The sequence below is a fragment of the Dryobates pubescens genome, chromosome 13 (assembly GCF_014839835.1).
Source record: "Dryobates pubescens isolate bDryPub1 chromosome 13, bDryPub1.pri, whole genome shotgun sequence".
NCBI lineage: Eukaryota > Metazoa > Chordata > Aves > Piciformes > Picidae > Dryobates > Dryobates pubescens.
The window spans coordinates 20,306,941-20,332,928 of record NC_071624.1 but is presented as its reverse complement, the minus strand read 5'-3'; the positions used below and the strand labels follow the sequence as shown (position 1 = coordinate 20,332,928).

The window sequence follows — 25,988 nt, the reverse complement described above, 5'->3', positions numbered from 1 at the left end:
CGAGAGCAGGGAAACGCCGCTGGGCCTGAGAGCAGGGAAACAACGCTGGGCCTGAGAGCAGGGAAACAACGCTGGCCCCGAGAGCAGGGAAACGCCGCTGGGCCTGAGAGCAGGGAAACGCCGCTGGGCCCGAGAGCAGGGAAACAACGCTGGGCCTGAGAGCAGGGAAACAACGCTGGCCCCGAGAGCAGGGAAACAACGCTGGCCCCGAGAGCAGGGAAACAACGCTGGCCCCGAGAGCAGGGAAACAACGCTGGGCCTGAGAGCAGGGAAACGCCGCTGGCCCCGAGAGCAGGGAAACGCCGCTGGGCCTGAGAGCAGGGAAACGCCGCTGGGCCTGAGAGCAGGGAAACAACGCTGGCCCCGAGAGCAGGGAAACAATGCTGGCCCCGAGAGCAGGGAAACGCCGCTGGCCCCGAGAGCAGGGAAACGCCGCTGGCCCCGAGAGCAGGGAAACGCCGCTGGCCCCGAGAGCAGGGAAACGCCGCTGGCCCCGAGAGCAGGGAAACGCCGCTGGCCCCGAGAGCAGGGAAACGCCGCTGGCCCCGAGAGCAGGGAAACGCCGCTGGCCCCGAGAGCGGGGAAATGCCGCTGGCCCCAAGGGTGGGGAAATGCCGCTGGGCCCGAGCGCCAGGAAATGCTGCTGGCCCGGAGAGCCAGGGCAAGCCGCTGGCCCCGAGAGCTGGGAAGAGCTGCTCTTGCCCCCAGCCAGGAAGAGCCACTTGCCCCCTGAGCTGGTAAGAGCACTCGCCTCATGAGCTGGGACAAGCCACTCACCCCATGGGCTTGGACAAGCCACCTCAGCGTGTTCTACAAAGCCCTGGTCAGCACAGCAAGGCTCCAGGAAGCCAAGCTGCAAAGCTCTCTGGTAAGTTTCCTCCGCCAAAGCACTGCAAACCCTTTCCTCCAGCAAAGCCTGCATCTGGCGGACGCCATTCCTGCGCTGTCTCCTGCAACCACTCTGTTATTGGGGATTGCAATTCTGCAGCCCTGGAGAGGCTCTGGAAAGCTCTGCTGGTGAGCAGTGAGCCAGCTGTCTGCAACGTCCCTCCGAAGGTTCTGCACCAGCTGCTCCCTTGACACAGCCCGAGATCCCCGCGTGGCACGCTGGCGTGCTGCCTATCCCCTTCCCAGCTGGAGTCCTGGTTTTCCTTACATTGTTATTTTGTATAAATGTGCATTTGGTGAACATATTTAACCACAACCCAAGGTCCAAATCTGCACAATGAAGCTGTCAATAGGTTTGGCTGGAAAGGTTGGGATTAATGAATGCATTTTTGTATTTCCACCTGATCAAATACTACTGATTCCTAAGAGGCAGAGAGATGTTTGCTGAGGTAAAAGGCAGCAGCACCTCCCTTCTAGAAACAGTAGAAAAAGGCTTTTTCTCCCCAGATATAGACATTGAAAATATTTTTCTCCTTCTTTTGTTTTCTCCTAAAGAAACCTGCTCAGGATTCAAGCACAATCATCAACCATCCCCAGTCTGCTCAGAGGAGCTCTTGGGGTTTCATGTCCCCTGTTAAACTTGTGTTTGCAGAGTGACAAACTGGACTCTGGTACCAAAAGCTGCCCCTTCCCCCAGTACAAATGTGGCACACACACAGAGGTGTGCACAGCAGGTACCACACACTAACTGTTAAGAACCATCCCTGTCCTCAGCCAGGCAGGCTTCCCAGGTGTGGCTCTCATGGAGAAGCCATTTCCCTCTGTGCTTCTCACTGGCAAGGCAAAGCTCTGCTGCTCCTGTGCGTTCACCACAAAACACAGCCCAGTCCTTCAGGGTGAGCCCAAAACCCTGCTCAGTCCTTGGTCAGTCCCTGGCCGTCCGCAGCTTCCTGCGGAAGTAGTCAGGCGCGGCCTCGTAGAGCCAGTCGGCGTCCACCACGCACAGGTCCCGCATGTAGCACTTGGTGGTGTGCAGCAGCGTGTTGTAGACCACACAGGCTGGTTTGCACTGGAAGAGCACAGAGGAGGGGTGGATGGCCACCAGCTGGTGAGAGTCCAGGGTGCTGTAGGTGCCGTCGGGCTGCAGCTCAGCGGCATTCATGAAGAGGCTGTGGGCCAGGCAGCGGCGGATGTTGGTGCTGTCCGAGCGCGAGGACTCGATGGGCAGCGACAGCTGTGTGGTGAGGAGAGACAGGGGTGAGCAGGAGCTTGGAAACGTGGATCCCCTCTCAGGTCAGGCAGTGCTGGGCTGAAATCCTGCTAGTCTGGGTGTCCTGCTTTGGCTGGGGATGAATCCTGGGCCAGCCGTGGGTTGCAGGCTGTGAGCAGTGTGGAGGCAGCCAGGGCAGCTGAGCTGAGCTGGCCTTGGCTGCCCCCCAGCCCAGAAACACCTCCAGTACCAAGGGTGGTGAGGACAGGAGGGGCTCTGTTTCACATCCTCCACTGCCTTCCCCTCCCCTCTACCCTGCCTTCTCCTCCCCTCCCCTCTCCTTTGCCTCTCCTTCCCATTTACTGTGACCACCTTACCCCTGCTGAGTGTAACTGTACACACTTCACACTGATGTTGGAATTAGTTTGGCTGTTTCATTAACTGTTTCAATTCAGCCCACAGGTCTCCCCTCCTTTTCCTGACCCCGCTTCTCTGCTGGGGAGGAATCATCAAGATGACAGAGCAACTGCTGGAGCTGAGCCCCAGATACAGGCTAAACATGGACAGTGGAAAAGGACCTCTAGGAACTCGGCTCAGGGAGCTGTTAAGGCTAATCCAGGCTAATGCAAAACATAAGATGAGTGACAACATGGATCAAGATTCTTCTGGAGTGAAGTTGCCCAAGGAGGCTGTGGTTGCCCCCTTCCTGGAGGTGTTCAAGGCCAGGCTGGATGAGGCCTTGAGCAACCTGGGCTGGTGGGAGGTGTCCCTGCCCATGGCAGGGGGTTGGAGCTGAATGATCTTTGAGGTCCCTTCCAACCCAACCCATGCTGTGATTCTCTGGATAAGTGAGTTGGAAGACCCCCAGCACTGGCAGCAGGACAGCTGCTCAGGGGTGGCTCCATGTCACACACACAGACTGCCAGCACTGCGAGTGGCAGGAACAGGGCTGGTGTGAAAGCTGCTGGGAGATGGAATGCCTGACTCCATGAAGCCAGCCAGCCAGCTGGTATCACTCAGTGATCACTCACAGCAGTTCCATTTACATTAGAGCAGTGAAATCCCTTAGGAAAAATTGTCCTCTGCCCAAGAAGCTTCCCCAGAGCTCCTTTCTGTCTTCACCCACAGAGCCCTGCAGCTCTGAGCTTGTGGGATGCAGCTAGAGAGTCAGGAATTTCACTTGACTACTGCAAACAAAGTCACATTTTCTCATTCCCTGGGACTCAATGCACAACAAAACCAGCTTGGGGACAAGCAAAAATACCAAGAAGTGCCAGAAGGAAACACAGCATGGCAACAAATTACCTTCACACAGATGTCCCTGAGCTGAGCTCTGATGTCTGACACGAGCATCATGTTCCTGCTGTTGACAAAGTTCTCTTTGCACCAGTCCTGCAGCACAGACACCAGGAGTTAGAAAGGACCACTTCATCTTCTTGCATTTTACAACAAGAGGAAATGGCCTGAAATGGCCTGAAAGGTTGGAGATTATACCAGCACCTGAAGGGGCTCCAGGAGAGCTGGGGAGGGACTTTTGACAAGGGCTGGGAGTGACAGAATGAGGGGCAATGGGTTGAAGCTTGAGGAGGAGAGACTGAGACTGGAGATGAGAAAGAAATTCTTGAGAGTGAGGCTGGTGGGAGACTGGCACAGGTTGCCCAGGGAGGCTGTGGCTGCCCCCTCCCTGGAGGTGTTCCAGGCCAGGCTAGATGAGGCCCTGAGCAAACTGGGCTGGTGGGAGGTGTCCCTGCCCATGGCAGGAGGCTGGAACTGGATGAGCTTTGAGGTCTCTTCCAACCCAACCCATGCTGTGACTGCTTTGGAAGGATTTCCCCCAGAAAGGTTGGAGCAGATGGCTCTTGAGCTCCCTTCCACTGCACCCACCATGAAGGATGCAGACATCCCTCTGCTGTATGCCAAGCTCACTCCCCAGAGCCCAGACAGCACTGGCAGGCTCAGAGCATCCTACCTTGTTGCCACTGACGTTCTTGAAGGCCCTGTAGATGCTGAGCAGGGTCAGGTGGTCTCCCTCACTGGAGATGAACTTCCTCCTGATGGCCTGCACCTCCTCCCGGCGGGCAGGGGGGCTGTAGAGGACACTGTCCACCGACAGCAGCGACACGATGGTCAGGATCTCCTCTGTGCAGTGAAACTTGGGGGACAGGAGGATTGTCTGCAAACCACAGAACAACAAATCCACCATAGATGGGCAGCTTTCTGCTCACTGGGAGCCCAGGAACTTTACCAAGCATCGTTTAGGACAATTTCATAAACATTTGGGCCTAGACACAAGCACAAAGCTCTCTCCTGTGGGCCCAGCACACGCTGGCACCTTCATACCCACTGCAAAAGCAACCACAGCATGTGTGCAGGGGAAGGAAGTTATCAGGAGCAGTCAGGATGGATTCACAAAGGGCAAGCCATGCCTGACCAACCTGACAGCCACCTGTGCTGCTGTGACTGGCTGGGTGGAGGAGGGGAGAGCAGGGCAGGGTCTTGACTGCAGCAAGGCTTTGGACACTCTCCTATACCCTCACAGGGAAGCTTAAGATGTGTGTGCTGGATGAGTGGACAGTGAGGTAGGCTGAGAACTGGCTGAAGGACAGAGCTCAAAGGGTTATGACCAGTGGCACAGAGCCTATCTGGAGGCCTGTAGCTTGTGGTGTTCCCCAGAGGTCAGGACTGGTCTCCTGGGGTACATTAAGAAACGTGTGACCAGCAGGTGAAGGAAGGTTCTGCTCCACCTCCACTCTGCCCTAGGGAGGCCACATCTGGAGTCCTGGGTCCAGTTCTGGGCTCCCCAGTTCAAGAGGGACAAAGAACTGCTGGAGAGAGTCCAGGGCAGGCTGCAAAGCTGCTGAGGGGCCTGGAGCAGCTCTGGGAGGAGCAAAGGCTGAGAGCCCTGGGGCTGAGAGCCTGCAGAAGAGCAGCCCCAGAGGGCAGCTGAGCAATGCTCAGCAAGAGCTAAAGGAGCTGTGTGGGGCAAGAGGCTGGGGCCAGGCTCTGCTCAGTGGTGCCCAGGGACAGCACAAGGGCCAGCAATGGGCACAGACTGGACCCCAGGAGGTTGGATGTGAAGAGGAGGAGAAAGTTGTTTGTTGTGAGGGTGCTGGAGGCCTGGAGCAGGCTGCCCAGAGAGGTTGTGGAGTGTCCTGGTGTGGAGAGCTTCCAACCCCCCCTGGGCATTGTGCTCCTGGGCAAGCTGCTGTGGGTGCTTGAGCAGGGGGTTGGTCTGGGTGATCTCCAGAGGTCTCTTCCAACACCACCATGCTGAGATTCTGTAAATCAGACCCTTCATGAAGCTGCTAAACAGGGCCAGCAATGCCAGCAGTAGTCTTGTTTCAGCTTCAGAGCCAGCAGAGCTGCTGTAAGGAGAGCTGGGCTTCATGAGCAGCTGGCAGCCACCTCAGGGCAGCTGCAGCCACCCCAAGCCGGCAGCTGCAGCCACCCCAAGCCACAGGCCCTGCTTGAGAGTTTGAAAGAGCAAAGCTGATGAGAAAAGCCCAGGAGATAGAAGCTGATTATTGTGCAGTTTTTTACTTTTGAGAACTTTGGCTCCAGAGGGAAGGCTGCCATCCTCCTCCCCAGGGGGGTCAGCACAATCTGATCTTCCTTCCGCTCCACAGCTCCCAGCAGGTCCAGCTGCTCAATCGCTGCTTGAATTGCCTCTGTCAAAACAAGGCCAGGCTGTGAGGGCAACAGGGCTGTGAAGGGCCAGCTGGTACCATCACTACCTCTTTGCCCTGGACAAACACTTTGATCAGAGAAATTAGTGCCCCAAAGGGTGGGTCACAGCCCTCTCTCCAGCAGAACAATCACCCTTCCCACTGAAGCAGCAAAGCCAGGGGCAAAACTAAAGCTGTTGCCTCTAGCTTGCAGCAGAGGCTGTGTGAGACTCCCCAAAGCTTTCTCCAGCAGTCAGGGCACACCTTCATGCTCCCCATGGGGCCCTGCTCTGTTCAGAGGCTGGACTCTCCAGCTCTCTGCTATAACCCCTGGCTGCTCTGATAAAACTGAGCAAAAGGAATGAGCAGTGAACAAGTCTGAGGCTTCTGGACCATCAGAAGATTCAGCAGAGAGAGACTGCTCCTCTTTCACAGCCCTGACCTTCCACTCCATCTTCTCTGGCTGGCCTGAAGACATTCTCTGTGAGCAGTTCCTCAGGGACTCATTTGCCATGGTTGTTCCACGACTGCCTTTGTAACCACTTACCAGGAGATGGTTTGGACATGAAGTCAAAAGTGAGCACATTGGGCACTCTCAGGGCCAGGAGATGCAGCACCACACTGGCCAGGTTACACCTGCACAGGAAGGAAAAGCAACTGAGATGGTTCTCTCCTTTTGTTCTTTAAAGTCTTAGAATCTGGTTTTTGTCTATAAGCTGAGGTAGGAGTCCTCAGATCTGTGCTGCAACTTGAGACCAGAGCAATGCTGGCTGGGGAAGCCTTACTGTCTGAACCAGGAAGGGAAAGAGGTGAGACCACGATTTTGAGGCAAGTCAAGAGAACTATTGACTGTGAGACTGAAACCCAACAGCCCACCCTGAGCAAATGCTTCCTAGTTTATCTCTACTCTGCCCTAGTGATACCACATCTGGAGCACTGTGTCCAGTTCTGGGCTCTCCAGTTCAGGGAGGACAGGGAAATACTGGAGAGAGTCCAGCAGAGGGTATGAGGATGCTGAAGGGTATGGATGAGGAAAGCCTCTGATGAGGAAACACTGAGAGACCTGGAGCTGGTGAGTCTGGAGGAGAGCAGCCTGAGAGGGGATCTGATCAATGTCTAAACATCTGCAGGGTGGGTGTCAACAAGAAGGGGCCCTGAGCTCTTTTCAGCAGGTCCCTGTGGTAGGACAAGGGGCAGTGGGCAGAATACAACACAGGAAGTTCCACCTCCACACGAGGAGGAACTTGTTTGGGGTGAGGGTGCTGGAGCCCTGGAGCAGGCTGCCCAGAGAGGCTGTGGAGTCTCCCCCCAGTAGATTCTAATTAGACCCATCTGGATGTGTTCCTGTGTGACCAGCCCTGGGTGACCCTGCTCTGGCAGGAGGGCTGGACTTGCTCTCCAGAGGCCCCTTCCAGCCCCTGCCACTCTGTGACCCTTCAGTCTCTAAAGGCTGATGCCTAATAAAGGGCCAACAGCCACACCCCAGCCCCAGCTCCACCCCAGGTTCCTCACACAGCCAACAGTAACCAGGAGCACCGCGGTGAGCAGTTGGAGGGGAGCAGGGTGCTGGCCTCACCTCTGTATCTCAGGCACTGTCATCCTGTCCAACTTGTCAAACTCCTCCTGGGTGTAGAGGCGGTAGCAGACGCCGCTGGCCTCGCGCCCTGCCCGCCCCGCGCGCTGCCAGGCCTGCGCCTGGGACACGCGCTGCAGCGCCAGCACCTCCAGGCCTGTGTCTGTGCAGAGAGGGCACTGCCTCACTGCCTGTGCACTGCAGAGGGCCAGGCACAGGCAGCTCCAGCAACCACCCCAGGCTCTGCCACCCAAGTGCTGCTCAGACTTGACTTGGTTTAACACCCTGAGGCACAGCTACCAGGAGTGAGAGGATGAGGCTGAAGGTGTGCCAGGGGAGGGCACACCCCTCAGACATACACCCAGTGGAGCACCCCCCCAGACACACACCCAGTGGAGCACCCCCCAGACACACACCCAGTGGAGCACCCCCCCAGACACACACCCAGTGGAGCACCCCCCAGACACACACCCCGTGGCACCCCCCAGACACACACCCAGTGGCACCCCCCAGACACACACCCAGTGGCACCCCCCAGACACACACCCAGTGGAGCACCCCCCAGACACACACCCAGTGGCACCCCCCAGACACACACCCAGTGGAACACCCCCCAGACACACACCCAGTGGAGCACCCCCCAGACACACACCCAGTGGCACCCCCCAGACACACACCCAGTGGAGCACCCCCCAGACACACACCCAGTGGAACACCCCCCAGACACACACCCAGTGGAGCACCCCCCAGACACACACCCAGTGGAGCACCCCCCAGACACACACCCAGTGGAGCACCCCCCAGACACACACCCAGTGGAGCACCCCCCAGACACACACCCAGTGGAGCACCCCCCAGACACACACCCAGTGTGGCACCCCCCAGACACACACCCAGTGGAGCACCCCCCAGACACACACCCAGTGGCACCCCCCAGACACACACCCAGTGGAGCACCCCACTGACACCCACAGCTGGAAGCTGGGACACTCATTCAGCCAGTGCAGTGTTTTAAAGCAGCCCTCAGTGGGGCTGCCAGGGAAGGGGCCCCAGCCTCTGCAACGTGCCTGGGAGGTGCCTCACCAGGGCTGTACTTCTTGGCTTTGACCATGCCTGTGTCCACCACAAACTTGATGCCTGGAATGGTGATGGAGGTCTCTGCGATGTTGGTGGAGAGGATCACCTTGCGACAGCCCTGCAGGAAGAGCAGACCAAAGCCAGGCAGCAGAAGGCTGGCAATGGAGCTGGCTCCAGCTGGTGCTCAGGCAGCAGTGGTGCTCCCCAGGGCTCAGCACTGGGGCCAGCTCCCTTTGACACCTTCATCAATGATCTGGACAAGGGGATGGAGGCACCTTCAGCAGGTGTGCAGATGACACCGAGCTGGCTGGCAGTGTTGATCTGCTGGAGGGACGGAGGGAGGCCCTACAGAGGGACCTGGACAGGCTGGATCCATGGGCTGAGGCCAGCAGGCTGAGGCTCAAAGCCAAGTACTGGGTCCTGCACTTGGGTAACAGCTACCCCAGGAATACCTCAGGCTTGTGGCAGTGTGGCTGGAGGCTGCCCAGCAGAGAAAGACCTTGGGGTGCTGGTTGACAGCAGTTAAGATGAGCCAGGAGGTGCCCAGGTGGCCAAAAGGGCCACAAACAGCCTGGCCAGGAAGGGGTTGGGCTCCTCTCCCTAGTAACAACTGACAGGATGAGAGGAAATGGCCTCAGGTTGCACCAGGGGAGGTTTAGGTTAGACATTAGAAGAAACTTCTCCACTGAAGGGCTTCTCAAGTACTGGAACAGGCTAAACCCCATCCCTGGAGCTGTCTAAAAGACACAGAGGTGTGGTGCTGAGGGCCATGGGTTAGGAGCAGCCTTGGCAGAGTTAGAGAATGGTTGCACTGGAGGAGCTTCAAGGGCTTGGCCAACCAAAGCATTCTATGAGTCTGTGGAAAGCCACCTGGGGTTAGCTGCAGCAAAGAAACACTGCTGCCTCTGGCCAGCATGGGCCAGGCCTACAGCTGGCTGTGCCAGCTCTGGAAATTAAGGTCACCTCTGGTTCCTAGGCAGTTTCTAAGCCCTGTGCTCTTACTTGTAGCAAAGCACAGCCCCCAGCCCTGCTGTGATCTCTAACCCAGCCTGCTTTAACTTCTGGCACAAGGTCTGAACTCTCTTCACCTGCTGAACAAAAGGGCCTGGGGCAGCACAATTCCCTTTTCCCAGGGAAACAACTCCCAAGTTTCAGCTTTCTTAGTGCTTGGCCCATTAACTGCTATGGAAACAGAGCTCCTGTGGAATGGGGCAGATTTCACTCCCTCTGCCCTTCTCAGTCCCCAAGTCCTTCCTCCTATGGTCCCAGATGAGCTATGGTGTGCACCTATGAATTCCATCACTGCTGCATTGTTTTCTGTCACACTGGAATCACTCAGCCCCAGGTCAGTGGGCAGGGGAGAATGCTCCTGTCAGTACAGACCCCTCTGAACCCCTTCAGTTCCACATTTTTGTTCCAAACAGTCATGGAATTGCAGAATCACAGAGCCCTATAATTCTAGGGCTGGAGGAGGCTCCACAGCCTCTCTGGGCAGCCAGCTCCTGGGCTCCAGCATATTTACCAAAGTAAAGAAGTTTCTCCTGGTGCTGAGGTGAACTTCCTGGGTTCCAGTTTCTATCCACAGCCCCTTGTCCTGTCACTGGGCACCACTGAAAAGGACCTTTTTCTTGACACCCACCCTGCAGATATTTATAGACATGGCTAAGGTCCCCTCTAGGGCCAGCCCCAGGGCTCTCAGCCTTTCCCCACCACACAGTGTCCCAGTCCCTTCATCACCCTCACAGCCTCCACCGGACACTCTCCAGTGTATCCCTGTCCCTCTTGAACTGGGAAGCTCAGCCCTGGAGGCAATTCTCCAGGTGTGGTGAGACAGAGGCAAGCTCCCCACGCTGGCTCACCTTGGGGGCAGGCTGGAAGACACGGAGCTGCTGGGAGTAGGGCAGGGAGGCATAGAGAGGCATCACCAGCACCCGCGGGCAGCCCGCCGGCAGCTGCCTGCCGATGTCCCGGCACGTTTTGGTCATTGCTTCGATTTCTTCCTGACCAGTCAGGAACACCAGGATGTCCTGAGAAGAGGGAGCTTCCTGGAGACAGAGGAAAAGGCAGGTGGAAAGTTAAGGCGGTGTCCTGGTTTGAGGCCAGGCCCTGAGAGGGACAAAGCCACTGCTCAGACCAACGGATGGCAGAAGTGACGGAGAGGTCGAATGGCAAAGCACTTAGTGCTTCACACAAACCACAAGCACAGAGATACCCCAAAGCACAGCCAAAGGTCCCCAGCACTTCCCATCTCCACACCTGAGGGTACACCCAAAACCCCCAGGGCTCTTTCTTCCCCCCCCCCCCACTGCTAGGCTGGTCTCAGCTGGCCAGGTCTGAGACTGCCCCTCCCCACTTCTCCTCCTGGCATTAGGCCTAAGAGGCCTTGAGATAACTCCCCAGTGCTACCCAGCAGGAGCACCTCCCAGGAGCAGAGAGGGAAGGAAGAGGAAGAGGGAGTCTGTGCAGCTGGATTTATAGGGCACAGGATATTATGGGTATGAAATACACAGCTTCCTGTGTCCACCCATTGGGCTGGACTCTCAGGACACCAGAGGTGCAGCTTGTGTGGCAGCAACAGGAGGCAGCCAGCCTGAACTGCCACATGTGGTTTGGAAAGGGAGAACTGAGACCTGGATGAGATGTCCTGACAGTAAGCAGGCAAAGCAGGTTGGGAGGAAAGAAGACACACAGGGGACACACACAAGACCTGGAGAACAGAGCTTCTGAGGAGTGGCTGAGGGACCTGGGGTTGTTTATTCTGGAGACAAGGTGGTGAGGAGAGACCTCCTGGCTCTCTACAACTCCCCAAAAGGAGGCTGGAGCCAGGTGAGGTTTGGCCTCTTTCCCCTGTAACAAGTGACAGGACAAGAGAAAGTGGTCCCAAGGTACCCCAGGGGAGGTTTAGATTGGATATGAGAAGAAACTTCTTCACTTAAGGGTTCTCAGAGACTGGAACAGGGGGCCCATGGAAGTGGAGTTGTGTAAAAGCCACAGAGACATGGTGCTGAGGCCCATGGCTTAGCACCAGCCTGGATTAACCAGAGGCCAGCAGAGGTAAAGAGTAAACCACATTTTGCAGGATAGTCTTAACAGGATGGAGGAAGCACTTAGAGTCTGTTTCATACAATAACTCCAGGGCATGCAGAGGGAAGCCAGCAAGCACCCAGGCAACAGAGAACTGGGGTGAGAGGAACATTTGGGTACTAGCTATGAGTTGACATGAGAGGCTTTGCTTAGCTGTCTCCTTTCGCCTCCAGCAGCATCTTCAAAGCACTAACTGCAGTTTAATTAAATGACAGAACATCTGGCAGCTGCATTCAGTCAGTCACAAAATGCCTCTAAGCTCTCACTGTAACACATCTCTGCTTGCTCTGCAGTTCACTTTGGCAGTAAATCAGAATCATCTCCCCCTACTGCTAGCTAAGGCCTACAATTCAATTCCCCCCTCCCCACAAGCCAAGGCTGACCACTTCCAGTTTCTTTTTCCCATTTGGAACGACACTGGCATTTGTCAACCCCTCCCTTGAGCTCCCAGGGACATCCATGGCTTGGCAACAGCAAGCTCCAGCCACCTCTTCTGCCACAGCAACCTGTGAGCCCCCCCACCTTGATCAACCACTGCTGGTCTCAGAGAGGCCCAAGCCTGACGGGGCAGCCATACCTGGTGGATCTGGAAGACTGACACCAGTGCTGCCTGGAGGTAGTCACTCTGAGGCTGTTTGGTGTTGAAGATCTGAATGGGATGCTGCCTGCCTTCCAAGTAGAGCACAGGAGCTCCATTGAAGTACTGGGAGAACTGGTCCACATCCATCGTGGCTGACATGATGATCACCTGCAGCAGGAGCAGCACCTGGCTTTGCACTGCAGTCCTGATCCAGCAGGCATGTATGAGTCAGCAGGAGCCACAAGGCAGCTGCCTGAGACTGGGTAGGTGCTCAGAACAGCAGAAAGCAGTCAGCTAGGGACACAAGAGAGCCATCTCTCCTTGTCACAGCCAACAGCTTCAGCAGTGCAGCCAGGGACAGAAGAGAGCCATCTCTCCTTGTCACAGCCAACGGCTTCAGCAGTGCAGCCAGGGACAGAAGAGAGCCATCTCTCCTTGTCACAGCCAACAGCTTCAGCAGTGCAGCCAGGGACAGAAGAGAGCCATCTCTCCTTGTCACAGCCAACGGCTTCAGCAGCACACAAGTGGAGAATCACAGAATGGTTTGGGCTGGAAGGGAGCTCCAAAGCTCATCCAGTCCAAGCCCCTGCATGCAGCAGGGACATCCTCCACTGGATCAGGCTGCCCAGAGCACTGTCAGTCCTCACCTTGAATAGCTCCAGGGCTGGAGCCTCAACTCCCTTCTTGTGCAACCTGCTGCAGTGTCCCAGCAGCCTCCTGGTGCAGAACTTGTTCCTCACATCCAATCTAAATCTGCTCTGCTCTCATTCCAAACTACTGCCCCTGTCCCTGTCCGTTCAGGCCTCTGCAAACAGTCCCTCTGCAGCTTCAGTGTAGGCCTCATAGAGTGGAGATCTGTTAAAGTCCTTTGCTGGCATCGCAGAGAGCAGAGCACCCACCAAGCTGGGCTGCAGAACAGCCTCTTCAGTGAGGCTGTGCCAGGAGCTGGCAGCCCCTCTACTCCTTCCCCATCACTCCCAAGGTGCTCTCACACCCTCCATCACCTGCTCACATCAATTCCTCCCACAGCCACCCAGCAGAGGAGACGAGCTCCTTCCCCAGGAACAGCACATCACAGCCATCACCCCAGAGCTCCTGCAGCCTGGGTGCCCTCAGCAGCAGTACCCAGCTTCCTCCAGCCCTGCGCCCGGCCTGCTGCTCACACCCCAGGGGCTCCTGCAGCAGAAGGCAGCACGGAGCCGCCACCAGCGGCGGCTGAGGTCTCCACCCTTCGGAAAGCCCTCAGAGCCCCGGCCCCGCCCTTCCCCCACACACCTTCAGCGGCGCTCTGCCCTGCTGCCTCCGCGCCTTCTGCGCAGCCTTCACCACCCCCAGCAGCACGTCGGTGTGGATGGTCCTCTCGTGGGCCTCGTCCAGGATCACCACGCTGTAGCAGCGCAGCGTGGGGTCGGCGATGGCCTCGCGCAGCAGCATCCCGTCCGTCAGGAACTTGATGCGCGTCTGCTCGCAGCTCAGCTCCTCGAAGCGCACCGAGTAGCCCACCTGCGGGGACGCCGCGCTGCCCCGCTGCCCCTGGCGCCGCCACGGCGGTGCCCCGGCAGCGCCCCGGCAGCCTCCCGGCAGCGCCCCGGCACCCTCCCGGCACCGCACCACCCCCGGCACCGCGTCCTGCACACCCGAGAGCCCTCCCAGAGCATGCCTGTGCTGGCCTGGCTGGGAAGCTGCCCAGCAGAACAGCACCCGGGGGGGCTGGATAACATGAGCCAGCATGAGCCCAGGTGGCCAAGGCCACCAGCATCCTTGCTTGGATCAGCAATGCTGTGGCCAGCAGCAGGAGGGAAGTGATTGTCCCTCTGTATTTGGCACTGATGAAGCTACACCTAACATACTGGGTTCGGTTTTGTGCCCCTAACTCCCAAGGACATTGAGGGCTGGAGCAGGTCCAGAGAAGGGCAACAGAGCTGGGGAAGGGTCTGGAGAACAGGGCTGGGGAGAGCAGCTGAGGGAGCTGGGGGTGTTCAGCCTGGGGAAGAGGAGGCTGAGGGAGACCTCCTTGCTCTCTGCAGCTCCCTGAGAGGAGGCTGGAGCCAGGTGGGGGTTGGGCTTTGCTCCCTAGGATCAGGTGATACAAGGAGAGGAAATGGCCTGAAATTGTGCCAGGGGAGGGTTAGGATGGAGATGAGGAAAAACTGCTTTGCTGCAAGAGTGGTCAGGGACAGGCACAGGCTGCCCAGGGAGGTGGTGGAGTCCCCAGCCCTGGAGGTGTTCCAGAAAGCTGTGGCCATGGCACTTGGGGCCATGGTTTAGTGGCCATGGTGGGGCTGGGTTGGAGGTTGGAATGGATGATCTTAGAGGTCTCTTCCAACTGAAACAGTTCTGTGCTTCTATGATTCCATGACACTGCATCCCAGTTGGCTTTCCATCACAAATGCTCCACCTTTCCTTCCTCCCCAGCTAGAAACTGTTCCAAAGATTCTACCCAAGGGAAGTCTTTCTCCACTTTTCCTGCACAGAGCCCCATGGATTCCCTCTGTGACAGTGACCTTTGGCACAGGGGGCAATGGCAGAGGGTGCAGTGGTTTTTGGTTTATTCACTAACCTGTATTTTCTCATGTGAGGCTCACAGATAATCAGGAAGTGGAACACCACAGAGACCAAGCCAGACATGTCCCCCTCCCAGCCACAGCAGCAAGCCTGCAGCCATTTTTCCCCTCCAGGTGCACCTCCCACCCCTGTGGCTGTTTGTTATCTTACCATGACACTAAGCCAACTCCCTAGAGACTCTGCAAAGCCACCTACCAGTCTCCCCAGCTCTGTTGTCCTCTCACTGGAGACTCTGGTGGCTAAGGCTATAGCTGCTACCCTGCGGGGCTGGGTCACAGCAATGATGCCTTGGCGGCCGATGCCTGCTTCGTAGAGGTACTGAGGGACCTGAGTGGTCTTCCCTGAGCCTGTTTCTCCTAAGGAACAACAAGAGAGAAGTTTTCCCTTTTTGTAGCAGCTTCAAGTCAAAAGTTTCAACTCATTTTTGATGTTTTTCACCACGAGGAGACTAAAGACAGGGACAGTTTCAACACCTTGCCCAGAGTTACAGCATAAATCAGCAGCAAAGCCTTTGCCACTGCAGGAAGGAGCAAGTTAGAGGCTGGGGAGACGCTGACACAGGTTGCCCAGGGAGGCTGTGGCTGCCTCCTGCCTGGAGGTGTTCAGGGCCAGGCTGGATGAGGCCTTGAGCAGCCTGTGCTGGTGGGAGGTGTCCCTGCCCGTGGCAGGGGGCTGGAACTGGCTGAGCTTTAAGGTCCCTTCCAACTCAAGCAAATCTGTGATTCTCTGAAGAAGAGAGGATTGAGAAAGCCAAACCCCAGCAGAGCAGCTGCAGCCTGTAAAGCAGTAGTAAGGCTTTTAGCTGACTCCACAGCAGCAAACTGTTAAGTGCTGTGTTCCAGTGCACATCCAGCAAGCAAGAACGACAAGCTCAGCACTACAGAGGGGAAAGGAGATCAGTGCAGGCACCTCCATCAGCGTGACTGGATGGAAGGTTTGTTCCTCTGAGGTTTTTTTTTTCACCTATAGGCCTGAAAGACAAAGTACTTTTCATTTAATTCTAATAAGTACTGAGTCTTTACACTTCCACACAGGATGCTGCACGTCTGCAGCTCCTGAAAGCAAGACAGAAATCTTTAGTAGTTTGGCCTGAGAGAACGATAATGGAACGAGTGAATGTCCATGAAAATGGAGCCGAGATGTTTCTGCACTGGGCTTTAAGCTGGCTGAACTCCAGGTGGATGCTGAAACAGAGAGGAGAAATACTGTGGCTTTCTCCATAAAAATCAAATCACCACCTGCCTTAACCGGCCAAGTCTCAAGCCCAGAATCAGGACTAACCTACCACCCTTCAGCTTTACACCCAAAGCATTTCAGTGCAGCCTCCCGCAGGCTGCACCATTCCCCGACACACAGCAGGGCCGGCGCCAGGCTGCTGCTGGGGACGCTGCTGGCCACGGGTAACAGCATCCTTAGGGCGGAAAAGGGATCTCCCAAAGCTCACCAGTGAGCACCTCTGCAGCCAGCAGGGCCATCCCCAGCCAGAGCAGGATGGTAAGAGGCACAAACCACCCGGAGCGGTGTCAGGGACGGGGCAGCTCCCAGCTCGCCGGCAGCCTCCGGCTCCCCCGTTCAGCGCAAGCCGGCCGCCCGGGCCCGGCACTCACCGATCAGGATGGCGCAGTCCAGGCCGCGGAGCTGCCCCAGCAGCCGCCCCCGCGCCTGGAAGATGGGCAGCGCGCGGCGCGGGCAGGGCGCGGCGGGCGCGTGGCGGCGCGGCGGGGAGGCGGGCAGCATGGCAGCGCGCGCGGGCACCGCCGCCTTCCGCCGCTGGGCCGCGGGCGGCCGCCCGCCCGGCCGCATCGCCCCGCCCCGCCCGCCGCGTCACGAGCACGTGACCCCCGCAGGGCACTCTGGGAGCTGTGCCCTGTGCCCGCCGGGCCAGGGGAGCCCTCCCGCCGCCGCGCCCCCTCCCGCCGCCGCGCCCCCTCCCGCCGCCGCGCCCCCAGAGCGTGGAGGTGCGCAGGGGGGGCGCTGGCTGCCCATCCCTGGCAGCAGCGTAGGTCAGCAAGCCGCTGGGGTTGCACGGTCCTTGCTGACTGGTGGCCTTTGAGGTCCCCTCCCCCCCCCCCCCCCCAGAACATTCCCTGACTTGGGAAGAAGGCTGCTCAGGAAGGGGCACATCACCACCCCAGAGAGCTCTGCCCTTCCAGCTTTGATGCCAACCACAGTGCTTTCAGCTGCATCCCCACAGCAGAGAGCCTCTGAAGCACTGAACCCGTTTTGATCCAATGTCTGTCTTGAGCTACCCTAAGGCAGCACTGCCCCAAACACTTCCACCAGCTCTGGAGAGTAGGATTTCAGGCCTAGACTCAGCACTTCTGTTACCAGGCTCTGATTTGCTGCTTGTGGACAAAGTAGTTCCCCAGGAGAGTCCAACAAGTGCACCTTCTGGACCACAAAGCAGTTGAAAACTGGAGGCAGCTAAGAAGAGCATCATCTGAGGCTAAGGATCAGAGGTGTGTCAAGGGTAAATCTCTCCTCCAGAACTGGGGAGGGAGGTACAGTGCCACCAGCATCTGGGTTTATCTATCATGATGTGACCCATGCAGGGTGACCCGGTGAAGGTGACAGTGCCAGGAGTGTGACTGTGCTGACTCCTCCTGGGGCTCCTCAAGCACATATTTATCATCAGCAGAGATTCAGGCCGAGTCCCACTCAGTGTCTGATCTCTGCTGGACAGAGTCCTGCCACAACAATTACACCATGAGAACTGGTTTGGTTGGCAAAGCCCTTTGAGCTCATCCAGTCCAACCCTTTTCTGACTCTACTGCTCTGGTGCTAAGCCATGGCCCTCAGCACCACATCTCTGCCTCTTTGAAACACCTCCAGGCAGGGGGACTCCACCACCTCCCTGGGGAGCCTGCTCCACTCTTTGAGAACCCTTCCAGTGAAGAAGTTTCTTCTCATCCCCAACCCAAACCTCCCCTTGAGGTCACTTCTCATCCTTCACTTGTTCCTTGGGAGCAGAGCACAGCCCCCACCTGGCTCCAGCCTCCTCTCAGGGAGCTGCAGAGAGCAAAGAGGTCTCCCTCAGCCTCCTCTTCTCCAGCCTCAACACCCCCAGCTCCCTCAGCTGCTCTCCCCAGCCCTGTTCTCCAGAGCCTTCACAAGTTTCCTGTCTGCTCCCCAGCAGCTCAGACACACTGCTGGCAGCAGCTTGCCTTAGTGCTGTCTCCTCAGGGATTGCTTTCCCCACCTCTGCCTTGCCCCAGCTGCCTGCAGCCCAGAGGCTCATGCAAAGGACTCACCAGAAAGGCTCCAACTGACATTTTATTGGCTGAGACCCTTGAGCAGCTCTGACTCCAGACCAGTTCTCCTCCCTGGTGCTCCGAGTCATGAAATAACCTTTAGAGGTGTGCCTGAGGGGGCAGGGGCTGACCTGACCCAGGCCTGGACACCTCAGCACAGGCTTTGGGGCAAAAGGCAGCAAAATCTATTCTCAGCCTGCAGCACACTCACACAGAGGCACATCCCAGACACTGACCTGGCAAAGTGCAAACCTGCAGTGTGCTGCAGGTTGTATTTCTCATCACTCACAGAAGACTGGAGACAAGAGCATCTCAAGGTTAAAAAACTCCTCTGCCATTGAAATGGAGACTTCCAACCATCTTGTAGTTGTTTTATCCAAGAATAAAAAACAAGGAGTTGAAACCCCACAGTTGGGCTTCTCCCTGCACAGTTTCTCAGCTGTTTGCCTGTAGCAAATAACTTGAAAACCATTGCTTTAGAAATCACTTGACCCAAGTGCTCATGGTCTTGCTAACTGCAGGGGCCAGCAGATGCTTTCCAGTTTCAGGGTTCTGGCTCCACTGGATTTGTATTTTCATTGCCAGCTCAAAGAATTCCCTGAGTGGGAAAGCCACTGGGAGCATCTTGGAAGCATCTTGGATTGACTGCTGCTCCATAAAGTGCTTGGATTCAAAACCAGAGAGCTGTCAAAAGTGTCCTTGCTGCGGTGGGGAGCCAGAGGGCTCCCAGGATGGAGCTCCCCTCAGGTCAGTCCCTGCCAGCTGAGGCTGGGGGTTGGCACAGGCAGTGGTTAGCCCCCCAGGCGCTGACCTTCTCCCCATGGAAACCCTCCTGGTCGCTCCTCTGGCAAGGGATTGTAGTTGGGGTCATCAGCTGGGGTGTCAAATATTGCTTTGCTGGAAAACACAAGAGGGTTTGGGGAAGTTTTTAGCCTTCAGATGATGCATTTCACAGCAAGACCAAGACTGCTCAAATCCTGCACATGGAGCAGCATCCTCCCTCCCAAGCAGCCTGCCAGAGCTCTGCTCCATAAAGAAATTCTTGGCAGTGAGGCTGGGAAGACTCTGGCACAGGTTGCCCAGGGAGGCTGCCTCCTGTCTGGAGGTGTTCCAGGCCAGGCTGGATGAGGCCCTGAGCAGCCTGTGCTGGTGGGAGGTGTCCCTGCCCATGGCAGGGGCTGGATGAGCTTTGTGTCCCTTCCAACCCAACCCATTCTGTGACTCTGTGGTCTCTGAGCACCAGCTCCAGCCCCTCTGGCAAAAGGAGGCAGCAGCCCCAGGAGCTTTCCCAGCCTTTAATGCCACAGAGGGGCTCTGACCCTTGCTGCATTTTCCCTCCCACATCTGTACTCTGCATGGCACCCCCTGAAAGCCAGGGGCCCTGGCTGGGGGCCTGAGCTTGTTTGGTGAAGGAATGGCAGAGTCTCGTTCTGCTGCTTGCAGAAGCAGCTGCTGGATGAGAAGTGAATCAAAGGCTCACCAAAGGATCACCAAAGGATCAGGGGGTTGAAAATGGATGAGCTTTGAGGTCCCTCCCACCTCAAACCATCCTGTGATTTACACTCAGGTCTCACCTGCTCTCCCAGTGAGGCCCCACCTGGGAGCAGGTCTACAATCACTGCCTAAATCAACAGAGACCTACAAGATTCAGCTTCCAAATGCTAACATTCAGTGTTTAAAACTCCTCCTCCAGTCTAAGGCAGAATTGCCCCAGATGGGCATGTTCCAGAACAGGCTAAGGAGCAAACTGTGAGTTGGATATTAAAGAGCTCTTCATGTCTTGAGAAGGGGACAAAGTAAGAGTCATGATCTCAGTCTCACAGGCAAGACTCAGATTAATGGATTCATAGAATGGACCTTAGCTGGGGATGTCCCTGCTGACTGCAGGGGGTTGGGCTGGATGAGCTTTAACAGGTCCCTTCAACCCAAAGCAGTCTGATTCTATGAGCAGTTAAACTAAGCTGAAGCCTGAACTTGACAATTTAATCCCTCAGGGTTCTGGAGGTTAGGTCACACAGAGAGAGTCAGTTCAGCTCTAGACACTCCTAATGTCCTTGGGGCCAAGGTGGCCAATGGTATCCTGGGGTACATGAAGAAGAGTGTGGCCAGGGGGTTGAGGGATGTCTTCCTCCCCCTCTACTCTGGTGAGACATCTGGAGCACTGGATCCAGTTCTGGGCTCCCCAGTTCAAGTGGGACAGGGAACTGCTGGAGAGTGCCCAGTGGAGCCTGTGAGGATGATAAAGGGACTGGAGAATGTCTGGTGAGAAAAGATTGAGAGCCCTGGGGCTGGTTAGCCTGGAGAAGCCTGAGAGAGGATCTTACTGATGCCTGCAAGTACCTGCAGGCTGGGTGTGGAGAAGGGGCCAGGCACTTCTCAGGGCTGCCCTGTGACAGGATGAGGAACAATGCATACAAACTGGAACCCAGGAGGTTCCACCTCAACATGAAGAAATTCTTTGGTGTGAGGGTGCTGGAGGCTTGGAGCAGGCTGCCCAGAGAGGTTGTGAAGTCTTCTCTGGAGACTTTCAAGACCCATCTGGATGTGTTCCTGTGTGACCTGCCCTGGGGGACCCTGCTCTGGCAGAGGGGTTGGACTCTGGAGGTCCCTTCCAACCTCTACCAATCTCTGATTCTAGGAGTCACAGAGAGCTCAACTTCTGAAGTCTTCACTGCCCTGTGGTTTCAGCAGGCTGCTCTCAGGCAGGCTGCTGTGCAGCACTGCAGGTGATCACAGCCTCCACACACAAGGGAACTGAGTGGGAGTAGCCCAAGCCTGCAACACAAACACTGAAGCCTTTTGCCACAGCTGTGAGACACAGAATGTCTCAGATGAAAACAGAAGCAAGGCTTCTCCCCTGCACAGCCCTGTCACAGAATGCTGCCCCCAGGGTGGCTGTGCCATGCTGGCACTGACTTACTCTGATGGCAACCTCAGGGCCAAGCACTGGAAGCCATAAAAGGGTTCACAAACTCCTGATGCTAACCACACATTGAAGCCATTCAGCTGAGCTCTCTCCTTCCCTGACAGTGGCTGTTCAGCTCACCTCTCCACTCAACTGCCCCCTAAAGCCATGGGACAGCAGGCTGAGTCTCCAGGAACCAGACTCCTAACAATTTCTGTGGTAAAACCCCCACCCAAAACAGCCAAGAATGTCCCAAGCCTTTCAAAAGTCCTCAAGCAGCTACACCTGGAACAGAAACAAGCTGGGAGGAGCAGGTTGGGGAACATCTTATGTTGCCTCCACTGCCAAAGAAAATGTGCAGCCAAGACAAACCTTCAGGGCCAAGAAAGGTGGAGTTTAGCCTCTTCATATGGGCAGCTCTCTCATGTGCCAGTCTGACAATACAGCTCCCTGGCATCCAGTGATAGGACAGCAAAGGATGGCCCCAGATTGCACCAGGGGAGGTCTGGGTTGGACAGGCACTGAACAGGCTGCCCAGGGAGGTGGAGGAGTCACTGCTCCTGTGGTTTGGTGGCCATGGTGGGGTTGGGTTGATGGTTGGACTGGATGGCCATGAGGGGCTTTTGCAGGCAAAAAGTATCAGTGATCTTTGGTCTGTTTAATAGCTCAGTCAGGACTCCTCACACCTCAGGAAGAGGCACTTCTGGTGCCACCAACAGGCAAAACTCAGCCAGCAAATGAAAAACTGTTGCCAAAGAACTCAAGGGTTACAAACCCCTTTTAGCCCTTCCCCACAAGTCAAGTCCCCACTTACACACCTGTGAGACTCCCCCACCTTGTCTGGCAACATGAGTTAAAGCACAGAGCAGGTACAGACACCACAGCTCTGCCTTGATTCTCATTCAGCAGCAGCTGACACAACTGAGTTCTGAACAGGTTTCCACACAAGCACTTTTCCTACACCCACTCCAAACCAGACCCCAATGCTTACAGGACAGATGGTGTTCTCAGGAGCCTTCCACCACCAGGCTGATTGGGAAAGACATCCTCTAAGAAAAAATATATGTGCCCAACAGCAATACCTGGGAGACAGAGAAAAGCCACAGGGTGACCCTCAGTGCTGCTGCTTTACAGCTTCCCAAATGCTTCCCTAGGCCAAAACAAACACCAACCCCACACATGGATCCATTCAGAAAAAAACATGAGGAGAGAGAGAAATATAAACAACAGTGATGCACACTGGCAAGAAAAGCCTCACTCAGGCTGCAGGATACAAAGGCAGCTGCTGGTCATGACTGAGCACACTGATGGCATGGCTCTGCAACAGAGCCAACCTCAATTGTCTGATGCCCAGAAGCAAATGATAAACCTGGGCTGACCCCAAGCAATAAAAAGACAAAGCATCCTCTCTTTCCACCCTTGTTACAGCCCCAAATACGCTGCAGTGCTCAGAGAGCAAGAGAAGCCAGGGGCAAATCCAGCACCACTACACCAGAGTCACTCAGAGGCTCTCTCTGCTCCCTGCTCTTGGTTTCATGTACAACACTACAGGAACGAACGCTGATGGCTCTGGCAGTTGCTTACCCAGGAGATCCACAATGATGGAGTTCCCCAAGAGCAGTGAGAAGCCCATCAGTACCCAGGGTAGGAATGGGGCTTGGAAGATGAGAAGGCCAAAGAAGTTCATGCGGACGTAGGGGTTCCGGCGGCTCCAGACGTACACCAGCATGATGGTGAAGGCCTGGCCCAGGAACACCAGGTTCACAAACAGGCCAAAGAGCTGCCAGGGCTGCTTAAAGGAAACAGGGCACAAAGTACTGCTGGGAGGTCAAACACAAGAATTCTCCAGCCTGCCCTGCAATGCTGCATCTTCCCCACAATTCCCATCCCTGCTTTCCCAGGTTCCAGCAAACCAAACCTCTTTGGGTCCAGTTTTGGGACCCCCAACACAGGAGGGCACTGAACTGTTGAAGTGGGTCCAGAGGAGGCCACCAAGATTATCAAGGGGCTGGAGAACCTCCCCTGTGGGGACAGGCTGGGAGAGCTGGCTGCAGGGAGACCTCAGAGCAGCATTCCAGTACCTAAAGGGCTCCAGGAGAGCTGGGGAGGGACTTTGGACAAGGGCTGGGAGTGCCAGGATGAGGCCAATGGTTTGAATCTGGAGCAGGGGAGATTTAGGTTAGACATCAGGAGCAAGTTCTGCACAGTGAGGCTGGGCAGACTCTGGCACAGGCTGCCCAGGGAGGCTGTGGCTGCCTCCTCCCTGGAGGTGCTCAAGGCCAGGCTGGATGAGGCCCTGAGCAAGCTGTGCTGGTGGGAGGTGTCCCTGCCCATGGCAGGGGGTTGGAACTGGATGATCTTGAAGGTTCCTTCCAACTCAAACCATTCTGTGATTCTATGATGCTGCCAAACCAATTCAACAGCTACAGCAGGATGCTAGGTGCCTGCAGCATGACTAATCCCTTCACAGCACAGTTTAGCATGAAACCACTGAATAGACAGCATTCCCTTAGCCTGAGCAGGATTAGACACCTGAGCAGTCCCTTTCTCTTGATAATCTCATTTCCATAATCCTCTCAAGCAGTGAAAATCCTGAAAGGCCAACCCAGCATTTAACAGCAACAGTCACAGAGCATCCAAACCTGAACAAACACTGCCAGTCACACAGGATCAGAGGGTGCTAAGGGTCAGAAGGAGCCTCCAGAGATCTTTTGAGTCCACCTCCCCTGCCAGAGCAGGAGCAGAGAATCCAGCACAGGTCACACAGGAACACATCCAGATGGGGCTGGAAAGTCTCCAGAGAAGGAGACTCCACAACCTCTCTGGGCAGCCTGCTCCAGGGCTCTGGGAGACTCACAGGGAAGAACTTCTTTCTCATGTTGAGGTGGAGCCCCCTGTGCTGCAGTTTCCATCCACTGCTCCTTGTCCTGTCACAGGGCACAGTGAGCAGAGCCTGTCCCTGTCCCTTCCTTCCTGACCCCCAGCCCTCAGCTATTGATAGACATTGATCAGATCCCTCTCAGCCTTCTCCTCTCCAGACTGCACAGCCCCAGGGCTCTCAGCCTCTCCTCCCCAGGCAGTGCTCCTGGCCCTTCACCATCCCTGTAGCCCTCCCTCAGACTCTCTCCTGCACATCCCTGTCCCTTCCTGAGCTGGGGAGCCCAGAGCCGGATGCAGGATTCCAGGCACAGCCCTCCTACTACAAACAGAGGAAGAAAGAAGAGAACTGCAACACCACAACTGCAGCTCCCAGTCCCTTCTCCTGAGCTCCCCCCAGCAGCCTGGGCTCTCAAGGCCCCCAAAGGATACGGTCATTAGAAGGCCTCCAAAGAGGAACATGAAGACGAAGTCTGCGGTGCGGCCCCGGAAGGAGCCCTCCTCCAGCATCCGGCAGTAGCGGTACCTGCAGCCAGGGCTCAGGAAAACTGCACTGCAAGGGACTGGGACTACAGAGCCCAGGGGAACAGGATCCAACTACACAGCAGCTCAGACAGGACCCCTGCATCCGTGTCCATCACCTGCCGGCTCCGCTCCGCCTCAGCGGGGAGGGGGAGCCCAGCAGAGTTTCCTCCTCTGTGTCAGAGCCAACTGAAGGGTCAGGCTTGTTCCACAGCCTTGCCCCCACAAGAACAAACAGCACAGTTCTTGCACAGTTTAGGAAGAAACTCCTGTTGATGTCCACTCAGCACCGCTAACCTCTCCAGGGCTTCGTGGTGGAGCAGAGCAGAACTCTTGCCTGTGACCACATACAGCGACACAGCCAGAGCCTGGAGCTCTGCCCTCCCAGGGAAGGACACAAACTCGGTGAAGGATACAAAAAGATCATGTTAAATAAAAAGTTAAAGCCAACTGGTCCAAAGAATAAGTAGTTTGTGATCAGACGCCACACCTGCAACGAGACAAGCACAGGCTTACACCTCCCAGCTCCTTCTTAGGGCCTCAGTGCAAGAGCCAACCACAATGCAACTGAAGTCTCTCTGACAGACAATGAACTCAAGGCCTGTGCCAGGACACAGCGATCAGCACTTCAGCTGTTAAACTACAGCTTCGATGTGACACCAACAAACTGCAACCCACAATTTCCAGACAACAAGCACCTGCAAACGCAGCAGTGCACTTAACCCCCTCCCACACTGCACCTAACACTTACTTGAAAGTGTTTAAATATCAATTCAGGGTTGAAATACAGCTGGAAGGGAGTGATTAGCTCTAATTGCTGCAAGAGAAAAGAACACGTGAAGGAATCAACAACCCAGGAAAAACGCTACAGACGCCCAGGCAAGCTCCGTTCCCCGGGCCTGGAAGAGCCCAAGCACGCAGTCAGCACAGAGCTTCCTAGCAAAAGCCAGTCCTGATAACCGCCTGCCCCCCTTCAGCCCTCAGCACTACTTGTGCTTTGCTCACCTCCCGGTTCCAGGGCGGGAGGCAGTGGAGGCGCTGGAAGCGCTGCCCTCAGGGGATCCCCTCCGCTCAGGAACCTCCCAGAGGAAGAGTCCCGACCCTGGGGCGGGGAAGCGTCTGAGGGAATCCCTTCCATGGCTCCCAAGCATACTCCTCTCCCCTCCCCACCAACAAGCCTCTCTCTCCCCGACCAGGGCACCCTCCTCCTCTTCCCCACATCCCGCCTACTCTGTCAGGCCCCGTGGAACCAGCCCCACGGCCCCCACCCCCGGGCCGGCTCCTCAGGTGGGTGTGAGATGGCGCGGGCCGGAGGGAGCGCGGCCGGCAGCATCGGCTGGCCCAAGGCCGGCTCCACTCACCACGGCGGCGGTGGTGAGGACGCAGGCCGTGGTGTAGGCCCGCGTAACGGGCGGCACCTGCAGGTACTCCTGCCGGAAGGTCTGGTACGCCATCTTAGCGCCTCGCCGCCACTTCCGCTTCCGCCGCGCCTCTGCACCGCCCCCCGGCCCCCGCCGCAACCAATCGGCCCCGGCAGCGCCCCGCCGCCTCGCTCTCTCATTGGCTCACTTGCCTCACTTTCCCCGCTCACGAGGGCTGAAGGGCTTGGTGATTGGGCGGGCGTTTACCCTTGCGGCCACTGATTGGCTGCCGGCGGGGGCGCCGCGCTGAGGGAGTTCAAACGAGGCGGGCGGGGGCGGGTTTGGCTCCGTCGGTGCCCTCGGGGTAGCTGCTCGCTGTTGCCGGCCTCGCTCCGCAGCACCGATTCCGCTCTCTCGGGTTCCCCTCAGC

The 25,988-nt window shown here is 56.7% G+C and overlaps 2 protein-coding genes across 2 annotated transcripts; both read right to left on the bottom strand.

The window, feature by feature from the left end:
- Positions 1 to 1,631: 1,631 nt before the first annotated feature.
- On the bottom strand, positions 1,632 to 16,394 carry DHX33 (DEAH-box helicase 33). The gene is made up of 12 exons (XM_054166421.1): positions 16,250 to 16,394; positions 14,838 to 14,998; positions 13,353 to 13,580; positions 12,075 to 12,245; positions 10,273 to 10,458; positions 8,420 to 8,531; positions 7,340 to 7,499; positions 6,311 to 6,399; positions 5,639 to 5,766; positions 4,068 to 4,271; positions 3,404 to 3,490; positions 1,632 to 2,122 (listed from the first exon to the last, which is right to left on the bottom strand). The coding sequence occupies exons 1-12, from the start codon at positions 16,377 to 16,379 to the stop codon at positions 1,814 to 1,816; spliced, it is 1,965 nt and encodes a 654-aa protein (XP_054022396.1). The 5' UTR covers positions 16,380 to 16,394; the 3' UTR covers positions 1,632 to 1,813.
- A 1,505-nt stretch (positions 16,395 to 17,899) lies between these two features.
- Positions 17,900 to 25,677, bottom strand: DERL2 (derlin 2). Its single transcript, XM_054166927.1, has 7 exons — positions 25,559 to 25,677; positions 24,949 to 25,014; positions 24,614 to 24,687; positions 24,108 to 24,201; positions 22,383 to 22,578; positions 21,790 to 21,880; positions 17,900 to 18,790 (listed from the first exon to the last, which is right to left on the bottom strand). The coding sequence occupies exons 1-7, from the start codon at positions 25,649 to 25,651 to the stop codon at positions 18,685 to 18,687; spliced, it is 720 nt and encodes a 239-aa protein (XP_054022902.1). The 5' UTR covers positions 25,652 to 25,677; the 3' UTR covers positions 17,900 to 18,684.
- Positions 25,678 to 25,988: the final 311 nt, after the last annotated feature.

Coding starts and splice junctions, on each gene's coding strand:
- DERL2 (XM_054166927.1), bottom strand. CDS start 25,651: ATGGCGTACCAGACCTTCCGGCAGGAGTACCTGCAGGTGCCGCCCGTT. Junction 25,015..25,558: donor TCCTCACCACCGCCGCCGTG/GTGAGTGGAGCC, acceptor TTTCTCTTGCAG/CAATTAGAGCTAATCACTCC. Junction 24,202..24,613: donor TTATTTAACATGATCTTTTT/GTATCCTTCACC, acceptor CCCTGGCTGCAG/GTACCGCTACTGCCGGATGC.
- DHX33 (XM_054166421.1), bottom strand. CDS start 16,379: ATGCTGCCCGCCTCCCCGCCGCGCCGCCACGCGCCCGCCGCGCCCTGC. Junction 14,999..16,249: donor GGACTGCGCCATCCTGATCG/GTGAGTGCCGGG, acceptor GTTGTTCCTTAG/GAGAAACAGGCTCAGGGAAG. Junction 2,123..3,403: donor TCAGGGACATCTGTGTGAAG/GTAATTTGTTGC, acceptor CTCACCACACAG/CTGTCGCTGCCCATCGAGTC.